This window comes from Schistocerca piceifrons, chromosome 6 (genome assembly GCF_021461385.2).
Source record: "Schistocerca piceifrons isolate TAMUIC-IGC-003096 chromosome 6, iqSchPice1.1, whole genome shotgun sequence".
NCBI classification, from domain to species: domain Eukaryota; kingdom Metazoa; phylum Arthropoda; class Insecta; order Orthoptera; family Acrididae; genus Schistocerca; species Schistocerca piceifrons.
This window is the reverse complement of record NC_060143.1, coordinates 334,670,546-334,695,020: the sequence shown is the minus strand read 5'-3', so window position 1 is coordinate 334,695,020 and position 24,475 is coordinate 334,670,546. Positions and strand designations below refer to the sequence as shown.

Genomic DNA, 24,475 nt, shown 5'->3' with positions numbered 1-24,475 from the left:
GCGGCAAGGCCGTTGGCAGAATGTACCTACAAAATAATGTCATTGTATGACACATAGTTCGCAGTTGTGACGTCATAAACATTGAGATGCATGAAAACGAAACTGCAGGGCTAAATTCGCTAGAGATGCAGGTGAAGTATGTGTATAAATATACGGGAAATAAATTCAGTATATGTGAAATATATGTGACATGTGCGTAAGTGTGCAAAACCACGTGTAAAAAGCTCCTCTTAAACCCTTGCATCAGTTTCAAACAAATTTGATACAAATATTACGAGCACTTACTATCTGGAAATAAAGACTGTAGACGTAAGAACCAGCAACCTCCTATTGGGATAGGGATGATAAAGTGGAGAGAGAAGGTGCAACGAGGAAACGGACAGACAGAGAGGGGAGTGGATGAGATGGATGGTGAAAGGGAAGAGTACGACAGAGACAGTGTGGAGGAAGAGATGGACACAGAGAGGGGAGGAGGAAATGGAGAGAGAAAGGGCAGAGGAGGAGATGAATAGAGAGAGGGGACGGAGGAGATGAACAGAGAAGCGAAAGCGGAGGAGACGGATAGAGACAGGGGAGAGAAGGAGTTTCACTGGATGCGTAGCTGAGTCGAAACTGGTGGAGCAGTAAGGAAATTATGGTCTGTCTCGTCGGCGTCGCAATCGTTACGAACGGAGCATAAGTTCGGAATGTTCCAAGAAAGGGGGTGGAAATCGGCCGTGCCCTTTCAGAGGAACCATCCTGGCCATTGCCTGGAGAGATTTATGGAAATCACGGGAAACCTAAAGCAGGAAGACTGTGCGTCGTTCTGAATGCGAGACCAGTGTGCTAACCACTGCGCCACGTGGTGAAGTAACAGAGGGAATATGAACATATAGAAAGGTCAGTCAAGGATGTCTGTCCGATGCTTTTTTAGTGTGTGTGGAAAAGATTATAGGAGAGTCCAGAGATGGAATGGGCGGAGTGCGTATAGGAGGCAAAAGTAATGGAATTGAAAGACCAAAAGCATAGTACGGAAAGGGAAAAGAGAGATGGTCAAAATCACGACAGATGGACAAGTAGTACTAGGGAAATACTATAACGGAAGACCTAAAACGTGACACAGATATAAGATCGAGAATATCATGGTTGAATTCAACAAAAAGAGCAAATTACTATGCCGACAACTGACGAAACAGTACGCCAAATACTATTTAGGAAGCAAAGTTTTATAAAGTGCAGAGACGTGGACATTGAGAAAAGATGAATGAATGTTGGAGGTATTGCAATAAGTAAAAAGAAAGAAAAATTGTAAGAAAAAGAATGAAAAATTGGCTACGATACATCCTGAGACGCCGGTGCTTACTCTAACAGCCAATTTAAGGGAATGAGAGGAAGAGGAAGAAATATCAACTGTGTGGAAGGCGACTATGTGTGAAACTTAAGAGGGGGATGTGGTGAAATACCATACCTAGACTTGACGCAAAGCAGAACAGCTACTGATGATCATTATTTCTTTATTCATCCGACCATTGTATAACATAATACATATAAGTTGTGTGTTCATTGTTAACGTGTCACAGTACTGCTAAAATATAGACAAATACATATTGCAGTATCGAATCTCACGGGAATATCTGAGTGTACTCTTGACGAGACAGACTGGGGAACTGACATAGTTTGCAGATGCATACCGAAATGAGAGAACCGTTTCGAAAATTTAAGACTCGAAGTTCCTGCAAGACTCACACTGAAAAACAAGGAACTAGAAAAACTAGTACGCAAGTCTTCAGGTATAGGGATAAACATAATCTTTTGAGTTTATTTTCGTGAAAACTATTTCTCCTTTCTTCTTTTCTTCGATTTAGTGTTATTCATTGACTGAATTTTATTCAGTTATTAATAGTAGGAAGCTTCTGCTTATTTCAAAAGTTTTGAGATATTCATTTTTTATAGAGTTCAAACAATAAAAAACACATAATACGACTTTTCCCACAACCATAACTGTGCAATAATATATTCTGTTTTTTTCGTTGTTATTGCAGTTCGATGAGTCATGGGCGGTCGCTTACTGGAAGTAGTGCCTCTTAGACGGAGGGACCAGAAGAATCTGCACTCTATCTCATCTGTAGAAAGGCACAACGATGAGCTTGAAACTTGAAGAACTGGCAGGACAACACAACATGGAGACGTAGACGTGGCTGAGAGAGAACACAATTTGAAATTTACGTTCAAATAACAAACAGTTTCATACCACGAGAAAAAACGGTGAAGTTGTGAGGGTGCTCGTTTTCCGAAGAAGAAAGTGTTTAAGAAAAAACAGAAAGCGCTCTCCCTTTTTTTCCTTGTGTCTTTTTTTAGCATCGGCGAAAGATCAGCGTGGTTATTAATGGATTTGGCGTGGTTAATTTAAGGTATGGCCGGATGTTCTTTTAGTTGCCACCGAAAAACAGAAAGCTTCGGCCGAGCAACAGATGATGATGCTCAATAACCACACATGAACAGAGTAGCCGACAAGAAGAGTGCCATGTACCCGCATTTCGGCTAAAGGGATCGGCAAACCGTCGGACACTGAAGCATCACGGGTTTGCATAAGTACAAGGCGCTGCCTCCTCGGACTGCTTCGATCGCAAGGACGATGCCGATGATGACGTTTGGTTTGTGGGGCGCTCAGCTGCGCGGTTATCAGCGCCCGTACAAATTCCCAACCTTTGCTCAGTCCAATTTCGCCACTTTCATGAATGATGATGAAATGATGAGGACAACACAAACACTCAATCATCTCGAGGCAGGTGAAAATCCCTGACCCCGCCGGGAATCGAACCCGGGACCCCGTGCTCGGGAAGCGAGAAGGCGACCGTGAGACCACGAGCTCGATCGCAAGGAAGATAGACGGCAGAACAAGAGCCATCAGAGGTGCTTCGCATCAGGGACCTATTTCCTACGCTGTGTCGCGTGAGCAGAACTGGATCTGCACGAATTCCTCCGCGTCCCGGTTATATAAGGCGGCTCAAGCCAACATGCCGGCAGTTGGCTCCAGCGGAGCTCTGGGCCAATTCATGTGCTGGCTTTTAGCAGTCCATCAGTCAGAGCCAAGTCGGAAGCCACCGCAGGGGGTCTTAGGACTTCCCTGCGATATCCCGAGACGTACCTGTCGGCCAACTCTCGTCGTTATGGATTGTCAGTGGCATAGTCTTCGCGTCCCACTACGTTTATTCACTTTGTGTTCCGGGCATATACCTGTTGGTGTCTGAGAAGTTGTATTATTTTTTTATTGATAAGAGTTTCCCTTTTTTATTAAATCTCTCTACTGTGGTCGTAATAAGTCCTTGTTCTTGTTTATTTCTTATCGAGCATCTCCCCGTGGGAGATATAGCAAATAGGAAAATAGCAGCTCGTCAACGGAAAGAAGAAGTAAGTAAAATAAAGCTCGTGACAGGGATATTGGCCTGGCTGTAAGAGGAGTACGCTCTCTCTCTTCCACGGCACGAGGATGGAGAGGATAGCGGGACCATCGACCTGGTCGCTTACCCCCCGAACAGATCCCCAATACTCATCTGATAGCAGGCTGAGTAGATCGGGAACCGTCTTCGGGGAACTGCAACTAGGGAGAACCCATCCCCTCATTGGTACTGAATCCGACACATCCAGGCCGGAGTCGAGTGCTCTATGAGCTAGACCACCACGGACACGAAGAGGCGATGGCTTAAATACAAAGACCTCACAAACTTCTTTCGATTCATCTTCACAAAACAATGGACCTCCTAAATGGAAATAGCACGGGATACAGCATTTCATCGCATAGGAACACAGAATACATTTGACAAAGAAGAGTGGACATTGCATTCTAATCACTAAAGTAGAAAAAATGGAGCCCGGTGTTCTATGAGGAACACTGTTAGCCTCAAAGAGCAACCACATACTCACAACCGAATTCAGGAAATCAATAAAATAAAGATGTTACTGCAACGTGGAATGGTACATGTACAGCGCCTTGCTACTCACATATGTTCCACAGCAATCCGCGGACCCTGTATTTTGCCAACGATGGTTCCGTTTTTGGTGTTCTTCACCCAGCCACCGATCCCCAACTGCACGCACATGTCGCGGCAGTATTTGGTGAAGTAGACACCTGCACACACAAACAAGCCATATCATCAGCAGCCGCTCCTCTTGCCTTAATGTTCTAATAGCTTATCTTTAGTTGTACAAGCACAGCTTTCACATACGTAGGGTGGCCAGAAACAGTCTGAAAACCTTGTAAGGGTGTTGTAGTGTAGGCTGAGCTGAGAAATAATTGTTAAAAAAACTGGATACGTTGTACCGTTTTCGAGTTAATTAGTATTGAAGTTAGCCAATAAGGTCGTTGCACTTGCAAATTCAAGCGACCGCCAGAGACGGTGTCGCGAAATGTGTTTTTGGACTGGTTTCCTAAAACCGAATAAGTGGACGATATATAAATTGGACATAGGATGGTAGTAATGACTGAGCCCGAGCCAAAAGCTGAGCAGTCTCGTGAGCTATCACCTCCTCTGTAAGAAAAACAAATTGTATCTGACAGACCATTTGAATTTGCGCGCGCAACGACATGATTGGCAAACTATAAAGCTATTTCACTCCGAAACAGAGCAACGCATCGAATTTTTTTTCTAAATAATTATTGCTCAACGCAAACTACCCTGCAACACATTTAAAGGCGTTTCAGACTGTTTCTGACCATCTTGTACATAAATGTTCAGCCTGCATATGTTTCTGCTCGCAAAACTCGAGAAGTAGTCTGTCGATTGACTTGAAATTTCGACATAATGTTGCATTCGACCACAAGTTTGTTTTTATATAGCAGGATTCGAACCTGCGACCGTAGCAGTCACGTGGTTCCAGACTGAAGCGCCTAGAACCGCACGGTCACACCGGCCGGCTTGTTCCCCTTCTGACAGGAAATTTAACTACCATAGCGGTGCGTTTAAACCATTATCCAAATTGTTTCTTCCACGTATATTCTTTCTCATTGTACGTATTTTAAGCATTAATTGTATATACAACTATCTGCTGTTTTTCTACCTCAGAGACGGTATTCACACAAAACATGAAAGTTGTATTTCTATCTTATCAGCTTATGATTGGAATACTACTATGAAATCTGAATTTTCAGTAACAATAAGGCAAGTCTCAAGGTCAGAGTGTGGAGAGAGAGGAGACGGACAGAGGGGTGGAAGGAAATAGACATAGAAAGCGGAAACGAGGAGATGGACAAGAGAGGGGGTAGGAGAGGGTGGACAGAGAGAGGAAGGAGGGCAGGGACAGGCGAAGCAGGAGAGAGACAGCGGCAGGGGATTAGGTCGTATATCAAGTTCCCAATGACATTATAAACCTGTGCTTTCTCTTTTACTTCTTTAGCATCTAACCAGACTGCGCCACAATAACGCGTGCCCGAGTACAACTTGTTTGATACATATTTAAAAGCGATTTCATATGTGAGGATAGCATTTTTTGTTAGTAAGTATGTCTGCGTGGCAGATCTTACTATAACTCTCGTGATTTCAGTCGTTGTAGGAAATTATTCAGAAGTGCCTCCCCAACATATTAAAAAAGAATCTGACGTTAACTGTTAATTTTATGTACCGTACGAAGGTTGTCCAGAAAGTAAGTTCCGACGGTCGCGAAATGGGCACCATGGTGAAAACCCGATGAAGCTTTGCACAGAGTGTTGGGTAGTGTCTCTAGTATGACCGTCGATCGCATCAAGACACACTTTTCAGTTGTGAGCGAGTGAAGATGCCTAAAAAACGATGTCTGCTGCCAAGTAGGAGGGCCCACTGAGAGGCTTCGTCTTAGTGAATGCAGCCCACCTAATACAACTGCCACGCACTTCCTTCTTGATGGTAATTCTCAGCCGCACTCTGCAGGGGCAGTGAAAATGCTGCTGCAGCCTTTTCGATGGGAAGTGTTCGATCACCCACAACACAGCCCTAATTAGCTCGTCCTGAGTATCATCTCTTCCCATGAAACGCTGGATACGAAGACAACACTTGGGCGCAGGCTACACGCTTCAGACCAGCGTAGAGAATTACCGGAAAGCACAGACGGCTGCCTTCTATGACGATGGTAACGGAAATTAGGTATAACGCTCCGACAAATGTCTAAGTCGGAGCGTCGACTATGTAGAGAAGTATCTGGAAAATGTAGCTAACTCTTGCAGATAAAATGTTTATGATTTTCACTGTGGTTTCAATTTAGTGACCGACCGGAACTTACTTTCTGGACAACCCTCGTATTTGTAAATGAATTGTTGAATATGGGTAATCCATCTTCCTGTAACGTTAAAACTGTGCACCTGTACGGTACCAAGATCCGAATCCTTCCTTATCCCAGCCAATGCTCTTGCCGAATTAGCTACCCAGAGAGCACTTATGTACAGTATTCACAGCTCCAATTCTACCAGTCACTGAATAAGTAATGTGCCACATTCTTTCTCAGCCAGTTTCAGTTGAAAAAAAATGGGGAATTTGTTGTGAGATATCGAAGAATATTCCCGCTTCAGATCCTATACTGTCCGCCCCCGGTAGCTGAGTGGTTAGCGCGGCAGAATGTCAGTCGTAAGGGCCCGGGTTCGATTCCGGGCTGGGTTGTAGATTTTCTCCGCTTAGGGACTGGGTGTTGTGTTGTCCTAATCATCATCTTTTCATCCCCATCGACGCGCAAGTCGCCGAAGTGGCGTCAAATCGAAAGACTTGCACGCGGCGAACGGTCTACCCGATGGGAGGTCCTAGTCACACGACATTTATTTTACCTCCTATAGTTTCATGAAGTTCCGATAGCTGACGACGCTATGCGTAGCCTTCAAAATCGCGTTTGTAACGGAGGTACATTCCAAGCAGAGAGCTGAGATACTTTTGGTGGAAAACCAGAGCATCGCAGATATTCATGGCCGCTTACAGAAAGTCTATAGAAACCAGGTAGTGAGGAAAAGCACGATGAGTCGCACAAGGTGGCGCAAACCGCGTGTCAACCGGCCGCACACAGCTGTGACTCCTGGAACGTGCGGACAGTCTCATTCGAGGTAATCGATGTATTACAATCAAAAGCTCGCTGATCGACTGGATTTCATTTGTCCACCACTTGGGATACTCATAGGAGTGTGGCCGATGTGTCCCTCGACGCCTAACAGAAGACCATAAAGAGCAACAAAGGATGGTCTGTGCGGAATAGCTTGCGCGTTACGAGGCTGATCGGTTTTTGTCGAACAGCGTCACAGGCGATGAAACATGGGTTCATCACTTCTAACCGAAAACAAACAGACCATCCATGAAGTGGCGCTTCCTCCGAAGAGTTCAAATTCGCTACGTCAGCTGGTAAAGTCATGGCGACGGTCTTCTAGGTCTCTGAAGGGCTTATTCTGTTTCGTGTCCTCCCTCATAGTGCAACGATCAACTCTTGAAGTGTACTGTGCTACCCTCACGAAACAGAAGCAACGACTTCAGCATGGCCGGCCGGTGTGGCCAAGCGGTTCTAGGCGCTTCAGTCTGGAACCGCGCGACCGCTACGGTCGCCGGTTCGAATCCTGGCTCAGGCATGGATGTGTGTGATGTCCTTAGGTTAGTTAGGTTTAAGTAGTTCTAAGTTCTAGGGGACTGATGACCTCAGATGTTAAGTCCCATCATGCTCAGAGCCATTTGAACCATTTTTGAACTTCAGCATGTTTGTCTCCACAAAAATGCAAGCAAACTTCTCTACGATAATGCAAGGCATGACACAAGTCTGTGAGCCTGAGAGGAGCTCGTAAAACTTGCTCGGACTGTTCATCCTCATCCACCGTACAGCCCGGATCTCGCACCTTCCAGCCTCCATCTGTTTGGCCCAATGTCGGATGCACTCCGCGGGAAGCAGTACATCTGCATCTATATCTACATTTATACTCCGCAAGCCATCCAACGGTGTGTGGCGGAGGGCACTTAACGTGCCACTGTCACTACCTCCCTTTCCTGTTCCAGTCGCGTATTGCTCGCGGGAAGAACGGCTGCCGGAAAGCCTCCGTGCGCGCTAGAATCTCTCTAATTTTACATTCGTGATCTCCTCGGGAGATATAAGTAGGGGGAAGCATACCTCATCCAGAAACGCACCCTCTCGAAACCTGGACAGCAAGCTACACCGCGATGCAGAGCGCCTCTCTTGCAGAGTCTGCCACTTGAGTTTGCTAAACATCTCCGTAACGCTGTCACGCTTACCAAATAACCCTGTGACGAAACGCGCCGCTCTTCTTTGGATGATGGGGAGGTTATCGATGCAGCAAGACGTGGATCCGACGTCAACCATCAGACTGATACTATCTGGGAATACAGGCCCTCCCAGGGAGTTGGCGTAAGGCCAACGCGCAGGACGTAGATTATGTTGAAAATTGGGTCTTGTAGCCAAACGACTGGGGAATAATTTGGTGTTTTGGAATCCTGAATACAACCATCCCGCTTACAGAAAACTATGTGTTGCACTACTCGTTGAATGTTCCTCGTACTTTAGAAACTGTACAGAAGCTCCTCTGTGATGGAGTAGCATGCCTAGGAAGAAAGGATTACCAATGCGGTTAAGGTGTTGTCTACGTCGGGCAAGCGTCTGAGTCCCAGACGCTGCCCGCCTCAGAGCACAGTTTTAATCTGTCAGGAAGTTTGACAAATGCTGACAAGCCTCTGCAGAGTGAAAGATCCATTCTACAGGCGAGGGGTCAACCAGTTTGGTTGAGGAGCCGTGGCTGACGTTAGTGGAGTAATGTGAGGCCACGCGTGTGGAGAAACCTAAGTGTCTGCTGGCAGCGGCCCAAAAATGTGGCGGTTACGTATCGAGACGGGCCGGGCTGGGCCGGGCCGTGAAACGTGTGTGCCAACCGCGGGGGTGGGAGGGGGAGGAGCACAGCACGTGTCCCTGGCTGTGGCGTCGCTTGGAGGCCGGCCAGAGGAGTGGGCGGCGGGGCGGCGCCGCACGCGATTCACAGCTATGTGCAGGGCAGGAACGTCGAGAAGCTGCGTCGAGCTTCCTGCCGCTATATCCTCAGGCATATCTGTGCGGGGCGGAAGAGAACCCCAGCTGTGCCTGCTATCGTACCGTAAACATGACTGACAGAGCTACGTCTTGGACACTCATGCTCTCGTCTACGCTACAGTCAGCAGTACCCAACTGGAGACCTGCACTTTCACAGCTGAATGCAGCAACCTAGTTTAAAAGTTAACCGTGGTAAAGTTGATATTTAACCCTGTTCAAGGCAAAATTCTGGTGCACCGACCTCAATCAAAGTGAAACATGACAGCTGACCGAGGTTAAATTTGACCGTGGCTCACGCCTGGTTTTCACAAGATGACCAGGGCCTAATAAGCGTACGGTATTAAGATGGCGGCGCGTTTCGATATAGTGAGACTGACTGAAGGTATCATAGACCGTACCCTGTACTTAAGATGAACCAAGAGAGTTTGTTAATTTATGAATTAAACTTAACACCAGAAGAATTAAAATGTGCCTACACATGTGACCAAATCGCCAGTTTTTCTCTAACAAGGGAAACATGACAATCGTTTTTTAGTATTTTTTTGTATTTATGGCATGTGAACTTCAAAACTCGAATATACCTCTCCCAAAGCAGTTCGATGCAAGCCTCAAAAATTCTCGAGAACAACTTACGAAGTTTCCAAGCATGTTTAATACACTATAATTTTGTCGAGAGCCACAATGGCTGTGTGATGCGGTGCCTACTCATTGGGTGCACAGCTTGGGTTCGATTCCGGGTGGATTCAATTATTTTAAAGAAAGCTGCATGTTCTAGGAGCATTTGCACGAAGCGTAAAACACAAGAAGATAGAAAGGAAAACCAGTTTTCGGTTTTCTAAATTGCCCAATCTTGGTTAACAATCTTTTATAAAAGACCATTAATTAACAATTTTTGTTTGCAATGCAAACTGGGTTTTTGTGTACAGTATACATTTAGAAATAAGAAGACGCGCTTTAGATGTAGCCCTGGTAACTAGCATACATTTGGCGAATTTTATACTTAAATGATACAAGCATTCAAACTGAACGGAAAATCGAAAAAAATAATGCCCGAAACGAGACACTGTACATTTTTTCTTTTATACTACAGCCGTCATTTCTTCCATTTTCGAGAACCCGTCCATCCGCTCCGACCCGTTCGTAAAACACAGGATGTTTGATAAGTCACTCCCTATTTTTAAACAGTTATAATTTTTTATTTATGAACCAATCTTCCTATAACTACTTCTGTTAGAAATAATACTCCTTGAGGTGGTGTGTAACATCATTTTTTTCTTTTGTTTCAGTTCGGAATAGTGACCTATGTTGACTGTGGGAGAAAGGGCCAAAATAGCAGTTTTTTATGAGAGCTGGAGATCTGTAGTGAGGGCACAACGATGGGGGAAGGGTGAACCAGGGATCCATGCAACTCTGGATGCAAAACCAGTTAAAACTGTCATTCCAAATTACTAACAACAGGGAGTGTCGTCGATGCAAGAATATCAGGAAGACCATCAACTTCGAGGACACCAGAGAATGTTGACAGAGTTTGTGAAATGTTTACAAGGAGCCGTAAAAAAATCACTGCGTCATGTATCTCGTGAAAGTGGTCTTTCACATTACCCATTTCCAACGATTCTTAAGAAAGATCTCACTTTTACGCCATGGAAGCCACATTGTATGCAGCAATTGTTTCCTGATGACAGTGACAGAAGAATTGATTTTGGAGAAATTTTCTTCGTTTGCAATGATGATTGTCATGAACTTTTTGAGAACATTCTGTGGACTGATGAGCCAATTTTCCACATTGGAGGATCTGTAAACAGGCAGAATTACAATTACTGGGCAGCCGAAAACCCACACGAACGAGTTGAAAAACCACAGGGGCATCCGAAGGCGAGAGTATGATGCTATATCACGTCATCCGAAGTTGCTGGTCCTTTCTTTCTGCGGAACACAATGAATGGCGCAAGACATCTGGAAATTGCTGCAAGATCATGTTTGACCAGTAATTTCACAATGGAACAACCCACAGCTTCGCTTCATGCAGAACGGAGCACTTGCACATTTTGCAGATGATGTCCGCGAATGGCTGCGTGATCATTTTCCAGGTGGTTGGAGTGGCAGACGTGCTGCATATAAATGGCCTACCTTCAGCCCTGATTTAATGCCTAGCGATGTTTTTCTCTGCTGGTGGGCTACGTAGGAGGTTTACAAGAGAAAAGAATGCAACGTGAATGAATTGGAAGCAGTAATATCTGATGTGTTAGCCAATATTCCACCTAACATGTTTCAGGCAGCAACATCGTACGTACCAGTTCGTTTAAAAAAATGCGAAGAGAATCCTGGAGCTTACGTGGAGGTTTAAAATGATATTGAACATAACCTCGACTAATGCTACCTCTAACAAAACTAGTTCTAAGAAAATTGGTTCATAAATAAAGAAATTATAACTGTTTAAATATAGAGAGTGACTTATCAGACAGCCTGTACATCCATCCTGCACTTCGAAAAATCTGGGATGCCTCGCAACGTGCTGTTCAGAAGATATCCCCGTCTAATAGGCGCTGCTCATGCATGGTTGTTTAGATCTTTGGGCGGGTTTAGTGACATCTCTGAACAGTCAAAGGGACTGTGTCTGTGATACAATATCCACAATCAAGGTCTATCTTCAGGAGTTTGGGATCCGGGGTGATGCAAAACTTTTTTTGATGTGTGTATATGATTTTAAACAAAATTTGTATATTATTTTATTCGTGGCTGTAGTTTTCAGCAACTTTCCTATATATTACAGAATAAAATTCCTTCGTCAGATGCAATAATATGTACATTTTTGGCCATATCATTGTACTGATACCTGGTAAAATAACTACTAAGCTTCTGAAGCTGACAAATTAAGTTGCCGAAACCGATAAAGCGAAATAAAAATGTTCTTACAACTGAGGACCGAACTTTATTCAGAAAAATTTGTTTACATAACAATGTGCTGTTTTGTTTTATTACTCGCAGTCGGTTTTAACAGAAAGCAGACTAGCTGCGTTTATGACAAATGTGCCGCTATGAATACAAGAAAGACGTATAGAAATATTTCGCACATCGTCATATTTGTACACGGTGGCCGAAACTGTAACTAATTTCTTCCAGCGTAAATCGGTTCCGCATTAACGCATTAGCGTACCTACTACACTATATGATCAAAAGTATCCGGACACCGGCCTGAAAATGACTTAGAAGTTCGTGGCGCCCTCCATCGGTAACGCTGGAATTCAATATGGTGTTGGCCCGCCCTTAGCCTTGATGACAGCTTCCACTCTCGCAGGCATACGTTCAGTCAAGTGCTGCGAGGTTTCTTGAGGAATGGCAGCCCATTCTTCACGGAGAGCTGCACTGAGGAGAAGTACCGACGTCGGTCGGTGAGGTCCGGCACGAAGTCGGCGTTCCAAAACATTCAAAAGGTATTCCATAGGATTCAGGTCAGGACTCTGTGCAGGCCAGTTCATTACCAATCCGCCACAGGCCGTGCATTATGAACAGGTGCTCGATCGTGTAGAAAGATGCAATCGCCATCCCCAAATTGCTCTTCAACAGTGGGAAGCAAGAAGGTGCTTAAAACATCAATGTAGCCCTATGCTGTGATGGTGCCATGCAAAACAACAAGGAGTGGAAGCCCCCTCCATGAAAAAAACGATCACACCATAACACCACCACCTCCGAATTTTACTATTGGCACTACACACGCTGGCAGATGACGTTCACTGGGCATTCGCCACACCCACACCCAGCCATCGGAACGCCACATTGTGTACCGCGATTCGTCACTCCACACAACGTTTTTCCGCTATTCAATCGTTCAGTGTTTACGCTCCTTACACCAAGCGAGGCGTAGTTTGGCAATTACCGGCGTGATGTGTGGCTTATGAGCAGCCGCTCGATCATTAAAACCAAGTTTTCTACCTCCCGCCTAACTGTCATAGTGCTTGCAGTGGATACTGATGCAGTTTGGAATTCCTGTGTGATGGTCTGGATAGATGTGTGCCTATTACACATTACGACCCACTTCACCTGTCGGCAGTGTCTGTCAGTCAACAGACGAGGTCGGTCTGTACGATTTGCGCCATACGTGTCCCTTTACGTTTCCACTGCACTGTCACATCGGAAACAGTGGACCTAGGGATGTTTAGGAGTGTGGAAATCCTCGTACAGACGTATGACACAAGTGGCACCCAGTCACCTGACCACTTTCGAGGTCCGTGAGTTCCGCGGAGCGCCCCATTCTGCTCTCTCACGATGTCTATTGACTACTGAGGTCGCTGATATGGTGTACCTGGCAGTAGGCGGCAGCACAATGCACCTAATATGAAAAACGTTTGTTTTTGGGGGTGTCCGGATATTTTTGATCAGATAGTGTATGTTTCGTTGCCATTCGATAATAACAGCTCACGCTGGATGTCCGCGAGTAACCGCGCTTTAATTTTAACCACCCGGTAACTTAACATATGGTACGTATGTTACAGTAATTTGCAGATTCCAGATTTATTTAGAAAGCTGGATTGTGCTGAACTGTGTATAATACTTCGGGAGAGAGAAAGGTCGCTTTTTGTACGAGGTTTTACTAGAATGCCTTTGAGACGCGCGCTGTTATTGTGTAAGGGGAGCAGCTGTGCTGGCGTGCTGTTATCGCAGTCCCCTCCCCCCTCCCCCCCCCCGCCCCCTTCCCCACCCTTTCTTCGACGTCAGAACATCCGCCTGCCAGACGGTGCCGACGTCAGAGCTACGGCGTCTTCTTGAAGGGGGCTGTTTTGGCTGTTCCCAAGACGAGCAGCCCGGCCGTTATATTCCACAATGAATGGGCGCCTTCTTCACCACCAGAAGCGCTCCGCTGTCTCTCTAACGAGACTTTTGCTTCCACCATGTGTCGGCAGCTGTCTCCATTCTATAAACAAGAGCCGCTGCTGACATCTGTCGTCCCACCTCAAGAAACCAAAATTAAAGCTTTGGTGAGCATACCACACTGATATATGGAACAGCTGTCCGCTAACCAAGCGAAACAGAAATCTAGTACACATAAACGCGCGTCCTTTATGCAAATATATTTTTGAAATTTCACGCCAAATGGTACACTTGCTACTAGTTGGTACCCATTATATATTGCACCGTTCTTCTTTCTCATACTGAGCTGATATATCATTGCGGGAGGGCATGAAGCAGTTTGGTTTGTGAATTTAATTTTTTTGTAGGGGGAGGGGAAATTTGCCACCCAACCCCTCACCTTCTCACCTTTCCTGTCCACCAGCTGGGTATGCTCACGTCAAACTACACATTAATTGGATAATCAGTTACGCTTCAAATAATAACTAGCACATTCAGGTAGCAGTTGGCTGCACACTTCGGTCAAATCATCGACTTCACTCACTTACGCAAACGCTCAAACATGTAGTAGGCCTATATTAATATTTCTCATTGGACATGTTAACGTAAAAATAAAAGTACAGTGCCTCCAATCTCTCTTCGCAGTGAGGCAAATGCTGAAGCTGAAAATCCTCCCACGAGAATTCCTGGTTGGTAGCCCTTTTCCTCCACTATTACCTCGCTGGTATTCGGCTGAAAAACTAAAAACACTGCCTGACAAGAAACGTGAAGCACCCAGAGGACGTGGTGGGACGTAAACGTAAATTTTTGCACGCACACGACATCGGCTGGTATGTAAATGGTTAAAGCTGCAATTCTCTGTGACATCTAGAACAGCCACCAGAGGGCATTAGAATTGTTTGTGTTGTCATCAAGCGTAGCAGAACATACCGCTGCGGTTTATGCAACCCACAACGCCTTCAAGTACCACGCACAAGATTTTCATACTCTCTCGCTCACCACATGCAAGCAATAATCCTATGGGAAAGAACGACAGAACTTTTTTTCTAGGACGTTTAATGTACTTTTCATCTGAGGCTGTGAACTGTCAAGAGAACCAGTGTGTATAAAATCCTCTGGCCACGTTACGAGTGTTGCTTAGGTAAAATCAGATTTCTTAAGATGGAACGACAGGGTGATGGACACCCGCCAGGGTAGCCGACAGCGCTAATGCGCTGCTTCTGGATTCGGGTAGGCGCGCTGGCCCCAGATCGAATCCGCCCGGCGGATTAACGACGATGGCCAGTGTGCCAGCCAGCCTGGATGTGGTTTTTAGGCGGTTTTCCACATCCTACTAGGTGAATACCGGGCTGGTCCCCACGTCCCGCCTCAGTTACACGACCCCTAGACATTTGAAACACATTCACACTATTTCACGATTTACACTAGACGCAGAAAGCTGGGGTACACTAATTCCGTCCAGGGTGGGGGGGGGGAGGGGGGTATGGGATGACGGCAGGAAGGGTATCCAGCCACCCCTTAAAACTTAACCATGCCAAATCCGTACTTACCCCTGCCGACCCTGCGCACAATGCAGGATAAAGGCAGTAGCAAAAGAAAGAAAGAAAGAATGACAGGGTGATGGACGAAAATATTGATCAAATTCAGGATTTTTTTTTCTCCGTACTGGAATGTGGTAGACAAATGGGGTTTGCTGCAATGAATAAAGCATACATTTCAGTTTTTGTTGTTTTTTAAAATTGAAACATATGAATATCTTCCCTGTGTAATTGGGATTTTTCCGAGGCATCTCTGACCTGAGATAGATCGACGGTTGTCGCTGAAACCCTGGTTGTGGTTATCTGAAACATGAAATTAACATAGGGGTACGCAAAAAAAATTTATTTTGCAAAATTATAGATATCTGAAGAAATGAGCATTTCTTGGACCCCTCTTTTTTGGCCGAAAAAAATACTAAATATCAACATAAAAAAATCGACTACGTTGAACTGAAGAGAATTTGGTTTGCTTCAAGGGAGACCAAATCATTAAAATCGGATGAAAATTGTACCGTGGGCGACGACAACCATGCCGAAACACATGGTATTGAGAAAAACGCGTTTACATTTTCACAAGTATAAAAAAAAGGGATAAAGCTTGGAACATAGGATATCATCGATACCTGGCCCATAATAGCAATCGCCCCGGCTAGTGGATGGCCGCTTTCTGCTACTTTGATCTGATAAGCCCTCATTTTCGGTCCTCAGAGCCCTTTTTGTCACTCAGCGCATAGCCGCTGGCGTCTCTGTCTTCACAGAATCGGCGCATTTCTTCGCCAATTTTGATTTGAAAGGCATTTGAGACGTGCATTAACGCAGTATGGCCTACGTTGAACAAACATGCGGCCAAATTTGAAAGAATGTTATTTTTGGAGCGTATCTCGAATGAGGCTATTGAAACTTTCGTTCACATTTTGAATAAAACCGCCTAAACAATGCTCCAGGAAATCAGGTTTACTCAGATCGGTATAAATAGGAGTGATGGCATCGATAACGACTTGTGGCAACTGGTTCTCTAACGGCAGAGGCCTGGCGTGCACGCTCCGATTAAAACGCTTGCAGAATCGTTACTTTTTGGAGTTCGCGCATAATATTTTGGGGAATACTTCTTCAATGTATTTACATTCGAATTCCGTAATAAAAAATGTCGAGTTTTTTCGACGGTCACTCTGTCGTTCCCCCTTAAGAAAGTGAAAGATGTTATCGGAGAAGACTGTGTTAGAAATGAAGATATTGGGAATGAATTAGATATTTATAACATTAATGGAAAGACTGATCAAAATAAAACATTATTTAGGAAACAGGAGACAGATCCAAGACACCAGCATCCAAGATTAAGATCAAGAAAGAGTTTCCTCTGTTCAACAGAGCCACTTTTAACGTCACATGGAATTGTCGAATACAGCTTTGGCGTAACTCACCATCAGAGAGGTACTGGAACAACCCTAAAGAAGAGCTTGCTAAAGGACGTCACCTCCCATATAAAACATGGAAGGTCCTCAACAGGCTGAGAACTGGTGTATCCTGATGCAAGGTCAATTTGAAGAAATGGGGCTTCTCTCCAGGAGATGAAGTAATCGAATGTGGCGAACAGCAAGATCATCAACGCCTGCTCAACTGTAGAAACCTCCCAGCCCCATGCCCGATGGACGATCTGGTTATCGCCAATGATACAGCAGTTCAAACGGCGGAATCTTGGATGTTATATGGAATTTAATCATGTACCTATACTTTTTGTAAATTGATGTCATATGGAATTTAAACGTGTATTTATATTGTTTGTAAATTGCTGTCTATCAGCTGTATGTGTATATTATGTTCTGGACCCGAGTAAATAAATAAAAACCATCACTACAAATAATGAGTGTACCACCCAGAGGAAGTAGGGATGTAGGAAGGTCCAAACTGAAGAAGGAGAAGAGGATTTAATGTACTTAAATTTTGCTGTGGGGTGTGTTTCCGCTAGAGGCCGTAATTGTCGAATGATTGAAGTAAAACGTACAAAAGTGACCTTCAGATGCGTTTTTCTCGAATAACTCGAAAACCTTGGCCTCCAGCGGAAATGTATCCCAGTAAAAAATGTAGCTACATTAAATTTCCTACAAAAAGGCCCTGTTAATTTTTTTTGTGGGACTAATAGTTTGCACATAGCGAGTGAAACAATTTTAAAATCTTGCGAGTGGTATTTAAAGGTGTTTCAGGCTGCATAAATCCCAGTGGTAGTGGCAGATGAACCACCCCGTGTAAGAGGCGTGAACAGAATCGAATGTTGAGTGATCACTGTGAAGACACGAAGTCGCCGTGTACTCATCCCGACCGAACGAGATGGCACAGTGTTTATGTGATGTCATTAGTCATACGACCACACCGCCGCCTGAGAGATCGATCAGCGATTCTCTCGATAAACAAACAGAAGAACGGCTGTGCTAGTCAAAGAGTACGCAGCCATTCGCAGTACTTGTGCTCGCAGCGAGGCGACGCTAGGCCACTTCATGTGTAGCAGGAGTGTAATGCAGTTGTGCCAGTCTGCAGTTCGTAGCCAGCGCCGATGTTAGTCAGTCATGGTCTGCAGCTTAGTCATTGCTGCCATCAAGTCTTAGTAGCCCAGTTCCAAGTTAGTCTTCAAATTCACCGGATTCGACATTCAAAATTACGAGAGATTAATTCGTCACTGCAATATTTGTGACTTGTAAATTATGTCGTTCTACAGATGCTTAGTCTAGTCGCGTCTACTGTAATTGTCAACCAACAGATCATGTACTACAACAAAGTAATAAATACTTTCTCATTTTGTACTCCTGCTAATTAATTGTGTTTTCCTGTTGTAGCTACCAAACAGTCCTGGCATAGCAGAACCCACGTTTCCACCTCATTGGCTACCTCATATTTGCTACCTCATGTTGATGGTCTCGGTTATGGTGGAAGATCGAGAGCCATCAGTTTAGCACACTGGACTCACATTCGGGAGGACGACAGTTAAAACCGGCGTCCGGCCATCCTGATTTAGGTTTCCCGTGATTTCCCTAAATTGCTTCAGGCAAATGCCGGGATGAGTCCTATGAAAGGGCACGGCCGATTTCCTTCACCATTATTCCCTAATCCGAGCTTGCGCTCCGTCTCTAATGACCTCGTTGCCGACAGGGCGTTCAGCACTAATCTCCTCCTCCTCCTCCTCATCCCGATTTTGGAGTGTGCGGGAACGTGAGAGCAGGCGTATTCGTCGTCATGGTTGCGGTCGACCACGTCTGCACCAGGCTCATAGAACCGCTTCAAATCTGCACCTGCCATCTGAAAACGAGCACGCATTCTACGTCATCCTGTACCACTGATCATACTAACAGCAGCCATATTGGGGAATTACCGTCCCAGGCGCAGGCTGCCTTTAATACTGACACACAAACTGCTACATTTGTATTGGCATCGTACCCGAGAGGCATGGACTGTTGATGAATGCAAATGCAACGCGTGTAGCGATGAACCTCAGTCTTCCTCTTCCCCAGAAGACCGTCGTCGGCGAGACTGGCGGTGAACTATGGACACGTTCCATTCTTGCAATGTTTTGCAGAGACACAGCGGCTTCTGTAGTCATGGTGTGGGGAGCCATCGGGTATGACTCCAGGTCACGGCTGATGGTGGCAGAGGATATCTGACGGGTTCTACATCTACATCTACATCTACATTGATACTCCGCAAGCCACCCAACGGTGTGTGGCGGAGGGCACTTTACGTGCCACTGTCATTACCTCCCTTTCCTGTTCCAGTCGCGTATGGCTCGCGGGAAGAACGACTGTCTGAAAGCCTCCGTGCGCGCTCTAATCTCTCTAATTTTACATTCGTGATCTCCTCGGGAGGTATAAGTAGGGGGAAGCAATATATTCGATACCTCATCCAGAAACGCACCCTCTCGAAACCTGGCGAGCAAGTTACACCGCGATGCAGAGCGCCTCTCTTGCAGAGTCTGCCACTTGAGTTTATTAAACATCTCCGTAACGCTATCACGGTTACCAAATAACCCGGTAACGAAACGCGCCGCTCTTCTTTGGATCTTCTCTATCTCTTCCGTCAACCCGACCTGGTACGGATCCCACACTGATGAGCAATACTCAAGTATAGGTCGAACGAGTGTTTTGTAAGCCACCTCCTTTGTTGATGGACTACATTTTCTCAGCACTCTCCCAATGAATCTCAACCTGGTACCCGCCTTACCAACAATTAATTTTATATGATCATTCCACTTCAAATAGTTCCGCACGCATACTCCCAGATATTTTACAGACGTAACTGCTACCAGTGTTTGTTCCGCTATCATATAATCATACAATAAAGGATCCTTCTTTCTATGTATTCGCAATACATTACATTTGTCTATGTTAAGGGTCAGCTGCCACTCCCTGCACCAAGTGCCTATCCGCTGCAGATCTTCCTGCATTTCGCTACAATTTTCTAATGCTGCAACTTCTCTGTATACTACAGCATCATCCGCGAAAAGCCGCATGGAACTTCCGACACTATCTACTAAGTCATTTACATATATTGTGAAAAGCAATGGTCCCATAACACTCCCCTGTGGCACGCCAGAGGTTACTTTAACGTCTGTAGACGTCTCTCTATTGATAACAACATGCTGTGTTCTGTTTGCTAAAAACTCTTCAATCCAGCCACACAGCTGGTCTGATATTCCGTAGACTCTTACTTTGTTTATCAGGCGACAGTGCGGAACTGTATCGAACGCCTTCCGGAAGTCAAGAAAAATAGCATCTACCTGGGAGCCTGTATCTAATATTTTCTGGGTCTCATGAACAAATAAGGCGAGTTGGGTCTCACACGATCGCTGTTTCCGGAATCCATGTTGATTCCTACATAGTAGATTCTGGGTTTCCAGAAATGACATGATACGCGAGCAAAAAACATGTTCTAAAATTCTACAAGAGATCGACGTAAGAGATATAGGTCTATTAGGATATTATACGTCCTCGCGTGTTAGGTCTCAAGTAGGAGTATTGTATGCCATTTTTCAACAGTACAGTGCTCGTCCACATAGGGCACATGTGTGTATAAACTGTTAGCGTGATGTCGAGGTACTCCTGTAGCCAGCGAGACCCCGATATCTGTTCCCAAGAGAACTTCGGCGCGAGCTATAATCCTGTCCCAGTATTCATGATACCACGGATCAGTTACAATGGTTGTGGTCCCGCTTGCCTCAGATGAGGACACAAAGGCTTTATGATACCCTTCCCAGCCGGCTCAGTGCATGCATCCACACCACAAGGGGATCAACGTCACTCTGATACGCGGGTCGTACTACCTAGTTCTTTGTAAATTTGACTCTGTTTTGCAGTCACTGGAATGACATCTGTGAGTCAAAGGGCGAGTTGTGGCGCCCTGGAAATATTCCAAACTCGGAGTTGGCGTGGCTGCACTGGGGCCTTTCGGCTGGCCGCGGCTCGTCCGTGACCACGTGGTGCCGAACGTTAGCCGGGGTCCAGCGGCCGCGTGGCTGCGAATTCCATACTGACGCAGTGTCGGTGAAGGAGACGTGCAGGGAGTGCCAAAGATAGCAGACTTTGTGAAACCTTAATGGCACACATTTCACAGTTCGTATAGAAATTAATAGTAGCCAGATGAATCATGATACCTCAAAAAGAAACATGTACATTACCATTATTTGCACGACGATTCTGATGGTGTAATCAGATTTTCAATATCTTTATTAGTTTAAAATTTGGTATCTGACGATAAATTCCTACAAGTAACACCCAGCAACGAATTTCCAAAATCCAAACGGCTCATCCGATTTCGTCGATCGACGTGTCTTTAAAAAGCTATTAGTCTAAACCTAAATTGGTGTAAATTACAGGTATGTATCTTGAATAGTACATGAGTTACTGGAGGTCAAAGTGGCCGACTACTGTCGATCGCGTCAGGCCATAAACACTCCACAGTGACACGAAAAAACGGTAGCAGCATGCTTATAAATATATGTATTCGTCTATGTCTTTGTTTATATCCGATATATACTATTGATGAAGAAATTGGTTAAATATTTACTGTGTTTTAGAAAGCACAAAGACATTAGGCTACTGGCCTACCTTTTGTTTCTATTCCTTTGATATATGTTTATCTGATTTGTTCATGTATTTAATAATGTGTGTTAGAGCGTGTTTATGGTCCAGCAGTAGGAATATTTATTTAATTTTAAGTTGTTTGAATGTAAATCCAGCATTTCGTATGTGTTTCAATACGTTTGTGAGTACGCGTTGGCTTGGAGACATGGAGGGAGTACTCTAGCCAATCACAGCGTTCGTGAATGGGGAGACTGGATGGAAGTGGGCGAAGAGCATCGTTTCCGGAGAGGACATAAGGAATCCTGAAGAGTGCAGGACACGACGGCGCGACGGACGCACGGTCGCGGGGAAAGACTTGGACACTGGAGCAGTTTGCGCGTGGTCGCGAAAGATAGAAATATTTCGGAGTGCCAACTTGTGCTGTTGTGTGATTTCCTTGGCTTCGGCAGTGAAAACGTAGTATGCTTTTAGAAGTGAATATCTCGTGAGCTATGTTGTTGTTCATAACTAATTACGTGAAGTAGGAATCTATTGCTTCCCTGTTATTCAACCTATATTTTATTTAATTGCTGGACCGTCGACACCAATAAGTGTTTTGCAGAAATATACCACATTCTCAAAAGTACTTCTACTATCGTACTCGTCATTTAAAATTGTTAAGATAGTACCTGCAGATTTTATTTAATTGCACTCTTTCATTTATAAATTTCTACGTTACATTCGCAACCTTCGATCCTTCGATTCATGTGTATATTCGTATTGTATACTGTAGACTCAGCAGTATTTGGCTTGTAATGCGGCAACTACGTATCCCAGCTCCTAGACAACGAAATCAGCCAAAACTTTTAATATTTCAACTCTGAGTCTGAGGGTACGTAGTTGAGGGCCTCACCACACCATCACATCATCTTTAATTTGAAAGCCCGCACATCACAGATCATCGTTTTGTTTTCTCCTGTGTGCTTCACTTCTTTTGTTAGGAAGTGCACGAGTATTATAATATATCAGATATCAAACAACCTATAACGCAGTGACATTTATTCATCTCGTGACAGAAACGTAGCCATCACCAACAGTCATTTTAATATTTATATACTCTTATCTCAAGTAGCTGATGTTAACACTGAGAAAATCAAGGAACACTGAGGAAATCAAGGGACTAATTCAGAGCTCGAATGACGAAAAAATTGTGAGAGCGAGGGAATGGTAGGGGTCCGGCTGGTTTTTGCGAAGACAGTCTTCAAAATTCACGGGAAAAATAATATGCCTACGTACGAAAGCAGGAGGGACGGTAATGAAACAAGTGGACTATATCATACTGACATAAAAAATACTGGGATTCAATACTAACCCTATTGTCGATGTGTTCATTCACGTTCTGATACGGATACAGATGGTAGTGGCAATTCGCGGTCAGAAATTCAAGAGTATAGAGGAAAAACGGAAATGAAAATTAGGCAAGAACGAGCAGCAACTACAGTTTTGTGGAGAGCGAACAACGAAGATATAAGTATCGGGTGGTTACAATTATAGTGCAGCTATTCGCAATGTGTTCAATGTGAGCTGTAACTATCGTATGGCAGAGAAACTTGGTAGATATGCTAATGCGTTAATGCAGAACAGATTTACCCTGGAAAAAATTAGTTCCAATTTTGGCCACCAGGTGCTTATCTGGAGCTGTACAGCATCTCGTCTACGTCTCCAGTGCTCATATTGAAGAAATTGTGTAAGCGGCGGTTAATTTTAAAATCAACATCCTGCCTTTCTCACTTGTTTGACCTTTTCCTACCATGCCCCATCCCCATACTGTTACATATGAATCATTTATAAACGTCTTTCTTGCATTCACAGCGTCGGATTTGCACCTGGTGACCAAAACTGGAATTAATTTTTTTCAGCGTAAATCAGGTTCTCATTAACGCATTGCATTATCTATCAAGTTTTTCTGCCATACAATAATAACAGTCTATACTAGACCTCTGCGAGTAGCCTACCAATACGTTGGAGAGGGGAGGAATGTAATTCAAGAAAGTGCTGAAAAGTAACGCCTCTGAATTTTTTATTCTGTTCCCAATATAATATCGATTGAGGTGGTTCATGTCATGCACACTACTCGGTCGACTTTCCTGCATCGCTGACGCAAGCTGCAATCCTCTGTCGCTAGAGGGCTGCGAATTGTAGCGATTAGCATGGCAGTGTGTAATTTAACTACACTAATGTTCGTAAAAAACAGATCGCGTTGTCTGTCTTTTTCCAAGGCTGTTTCACAGTGGAAGACTGCACTGTAGTTCCTTCTGTAGATTGTCGCTCAGATGACAAAATGGTAGATATCGAAATAGATTACAGAGGGATAGAAAAACAATTAAAATCGCTCAAAAGAGGAAAGGCCGCTGGACCTCATGAGATACCAGTTCGATTTTACACAGAGTACGCGAAGGAACTTGCCCCCCTTCTTGCAGCTGTGTACCGTAGGTCTCTAGAACAGCGTAGCGTTCCAAAATATTGGAAAAGGGCACAGGTCATCCCCGTTTTCAAGAAGGGACGTCGAACAGATGTGCAGAACTCTAACGTCGATCACTTGTAGAATTTTGGAACACGTATTATGTTCGAGTATAATGACTTTTCCGGAGACTAGAAATCTACTCTGTAGGAATCAGCATGGGTTTCGAAAAAGACGATCGTGTGAAATCCAGCTCGCGCTATTCGTCCACGAGTCTCAGAGGCCATAGACATGGGTTCCCAGGTAGATGCCGTGTTTCTTGACTTCCGCAAGGCGTTCGATACAGTTCCAAACAGTCGTTTAATGAACAAAGTAAGAGCATATGGACTATCAAACCAATTGTCTGATTGGATTGAAGAGTTCCTAGATAACAGAACGCAGCATGTCATTCTCAATGGAGAGAAGTCTTCCGAAAGTAAGAGTGATTTCAGGTGTGCCGCAGGGGAGTGTCGTAGAACCGTTGCTATTCTTGTGGATAACATCAGAAGTACACTGAGGCTTTTTGCGGATGATGTTGT

General features: G+C 44.7%; 1 protein-coding gene across 1 annotated transcript in view; it reads right to left on the bottom strand.

Annotated features, from left to right (window-relative positions):
- The window catches only part of LOC124803069 (acylphosphatase-2), a 176,524-nt gene that overhangs the window by 98,908 nt on the left and 53,141 nt on the right, over positions 1-24,475 (bottom strand). The window contains exon 2 of the mRNA XM_047264197.1: positions 3,982-4,108. Within this exon, the coding sequence (XP_047120153.1) occupies positions 3,982-4,108 (127 nt within the window). The remainder of the gene's footprint in view (positions 1-3,981; positions 4,109-24,475) is intronic.